This window comes from Oratosquilla oratoria, chromosome 28 (assembly GCF_046742065.1).
Source record: "Oratosquilla oratoria isolate Oo_2021 chromosome 28, ASM4674206v1, whole genome shotgun sequence".
In the NCBI taxonomy this organism is placed as follows: Eukaryota; Metazoa; Arthropoda; class Malacostraca; order Stomatopoda; family Squillidae; genus Oratosquilla; species Oratosquilla oratoria.
The window spans coordinates 41,788,144-41,790,643 of NC_134804.1; the positions used below are offsets into that span (position 1 = coordinate 41,788,144).

The 2,500-nt window shown below is 37.9% G+C and overlaps 1 protein-coding gene across 1 annotated transcript; it reads right to left on the reverse strand.

Moving 5' to 3' along the window:
- Positions 1-1,603: 1,603 nt before the first annotated feature.
- LOC143040498 (uncharacterized) lies at positions 1,604-2,314 on the reverse strand. The gene has a single exon (XM_076211590.1). The coding sequence runs from the start codon at positions 2,312-2,314 to the stop codon at positions 1,604-1,606; it is 711 nt and encodes a 236-aa protein (XP_076067705.1).
- Between the last annotated feature and the right edge of the window lie 186 nt (positions 2,315-2,500).

The window sequence follows — 2,500 nt, forward strand, 5'->3', positions numbered from 1 at the left end:
CTAAAGTCGCCACGCAATCAGGGTACAAACGAACAGATCATAAGTTTTAGAAAAGATTTATGCAAAAGGTACCGCTATAATTCGACTACATAAAGATACAGAAAAGATCAAGTTCGAGAAAGGAGTACGGCAAGGCAATGCAATTTCATCCCAATTATCTACAGCTTGCTTGGAAGAGATTTTCAGAAGGTTGACTCAGGACGGCTGATTTGAATGAAATTGATTGGCTGATATATGTATACACACACACACACACACTCACATACCGGTATATACATACATACATTCATACTTTTCTTAACAGTCTCCTGTTAAACATTAAAGCTTGTCAGTCGTTCTGCCTTATGTAGTCTCTCCATATGATCTTGTCTTCATATAGATGCTAGTTTTCGATGTTTTCAAGATTTTCTCCCCTGGCTTCCCCTGCTCAACCAATGTTGTCCCTCCACCTCACTCTGGGTCTTCCTACAGGTCTTGTTCCTTCAGGTCTCCACTCGTAATATTTTCTTGGATATCTATTGATTTCACACACACACACACACACACACACACACACACACACACACACACACACACACACACACACACACACACACACACACACACACACACACACACACACACACACACATATATATATATATATATATATATATATATATATTTGTATATACATATATATATATGTATATATATATATATATATATATATATATATATGTGTGTGTGTGTGTGTGTGTGTGTGTGTGTGTGTGTGTGTGTGTGTGTGTGTGTGTGTGTGTGTGTGTGTGTGTGTGTGTGTGTGTGTGTGTGTGTGTGTGTTTGTGTGTGTATGGAACGATGTGAAGAATATTTTAGGGAACTCTTAAATAGACCTGAACCTGAAGATCCTTTGATTAGTAAAGATATACAAGGACCAGAGGATTACCTGGAGGAACCATCGCTGGAGGAAATAAGAAAATGCATCAGAGGTTTAAATGGTAATAAAGCTCCAGGAAGAGATAATATCCCAATAGAACTTTCAAAATTAGGTGGAGAAGTTTTAGAAAGAAAATTGACTGAATTAATACAGCTCGTATGTACAAATTACAGGGACATTACACTGTTACAGACTGGATATAAGATCCTTGCTAGAGTACTATATACCAGATTGAAGGTATATGCAGAGCGTGTAATAGGAGATTATCAGTGTGGATTTATGAGTGGAAAGTCAACGATTAACCAAATTTTCACATTAAAACAAGTAATAGAGAAAGCATGGGAGTATAATGCGATACAATACCATTTGTTTATAGATTTCAAGCAAGCGTACGATAGTATATACAGACAGAGTGTATGAGGCATACTAAAGGAATTTGGAATACCGGACAAGATAATACGTTTAAAAGTCTGTCTTACAAACACAAAATCAGTGGTAAGGGTTGATGGAAGATATTAGGAATTTTTCGAAATCGAGAATGGCTTGAGGCAAGAATGTGTGTTATCTTGTTTGCTGTTTAACTTGGTGATGGAGAAAATAACTAGAACAATGATAAATAGAGAGGGTGGATGTAAACTGGACAACATTAGAGTCAATAATCTAACATACGCTGATGATGTGGACCTAATTGCCGAGTGTGTTTTCAGGTATCGCCAAGGGGGTGTCTCCTGCTTCTCTGTCGTGGTAGATCCTACTACAAATCATGTCAATAGTCTCATCCACGGGGACATGGGTAAAGAGACTGACCACGTCCATAGAACCGATGACACCCGAAGGTGGCGTAGATCTTAAAATGTCGAGGAACTCCTCTAAATACTTTAAACTATAAGAAACAGGGGTGTAAGGGGTGATGAGTTCGTTCAGGCGTTTTGCGAGTTTGTAAGTGACAGATGGTATTTGACTGATAATGGGGTGAAGAGGGAATCCTTGTTTATGGGTCTTGACGTTCCCATAAGCATAACCAAGTTTGCAATCACCATCAATGAGAGAAAGTTTAGGAGAACCAACAGTACTATTGTTGCATCTTATTATACGGTTAAGACGGGTCTTGAGGTCATTTGTTGGATTTTTCGTGATCTGCTTGAATTTTGTAGTGTCTCCCAGTATGTTCATCATTTTGTTCATGTAGTCCTCTTTGTCCAAAATCACAAAGATGGAAGATTTGTCAGCCCGACGGATTACAATAGCGTCATTATATTTTAATTCCTTAGCTGCAGCTTTTAATTCAGGACTGAGGAGAGAACTACGAAAGTGCCCTCTTGATGTGTTGGCTTCTCTGATAATTTCAGCTTGGAGGTCTGGAGACGTTGTAACCTTTTTGTTTCGCTCTAGCATGTTGAATGTCATCCAGTAATATCTCCAATTCGATACGCCTATCCATAGATTTGCGTTTGCTGATTTAATGACAATTGAGTCCCAAATTTAGGAACTTCCGTTGTTTTTTTGTTATATTCATATATATATATGTTGATTTAAACTATGACAAATGTAACTGAAGGCGGAGAAAATATACGAGAAATA

Coding starts and splice junctions, on each gene's coding strand:
- LOC143040498 (XM_076211590.1), bottom strand. CDS start 2,314: ATGCTAGAGCGAAACAAAAAGGTTACAACGTCTCCAGACCTCCAAGCT.